The 523-nt window shown below is 33.3% G+C and overlaps 1 protein-coding gene across 1 annotated transcript in view; it reads left to right on the forward strand.

Moving 5' to 3' along the window:
* Positions 1–517, forward strand: part of LOC116852621 — a 2,081-nt gene extending 1,564 nt beyond the window's left edge. The window contains exon 3 of the mRNA XM_032833148.1: positions 161–517. Coding sequence (XP_032689039.1) covers positions 161–381 — 221 coding nt within the window. The 3' untranslated portion in view covers positions 382–517. The remainder of the gene's footprint in view (positions 1–160) is intronic.
* Positions 518–523: the final 6 nt, after the last annotated feature.

Raw genomic sequence — 523 nt, forward strand, 5'->3', positions numbered from 1 at the left:
GTCAAAAACACATGGAAGAAAATTTGGGGAACATTCATAATCTTTGGAAATGCCAGTGCAGGATTAATTGGAATATATTTCTGCATAAGAACAATTAAATTAGCCATTGATACTATAATTCATGGATACGATATTCATTCAATTTATGGCTGGTCAATACATTTAATAGGAGCACTTTGGGACTCAGTAACAAATTTACTGGTACATCTTGGAAAAGGAGCAACACCAAAGGAAGAAAGAAGAAATGAAGAAAATCCTGGACCAAGTACTGCACCAGCACATACAACAATACATGAAGAAATACGAACTACACAACAAACTGAAAACACAACACAAACCAATACCCGCAACGAAGAATCAACCTTTTACCCAAGATTATAATAATATCTCTGTTATTATTATAATATAATCCGTTATTTTATATAATATTTTGTCTATAGAAATGAAATTACCACAAGGTCAGGAAGGAAAAGATTTCCAGGAATTCTACGGACCAATTGATGGAGTAAGACCCATCGATCAT

The sequence above is a fragment of the Odontomachus brunneus genome, unplaced genomic scaffold, assembly GCF_010583005.1.
Source record: "Odontomachus brunneus isolate Ranch 3 - 2012 unplaced genomic scaffold, Obru_v1 Obru_scaffold_241, whole genome shotgun sequence".
Lineage (NCBI taxonomy): Eukaryota > Metazoa > Arthropoda > Insecta > Hymenoptera > Formicidae > Odontomachus > Odontomachus brunneus.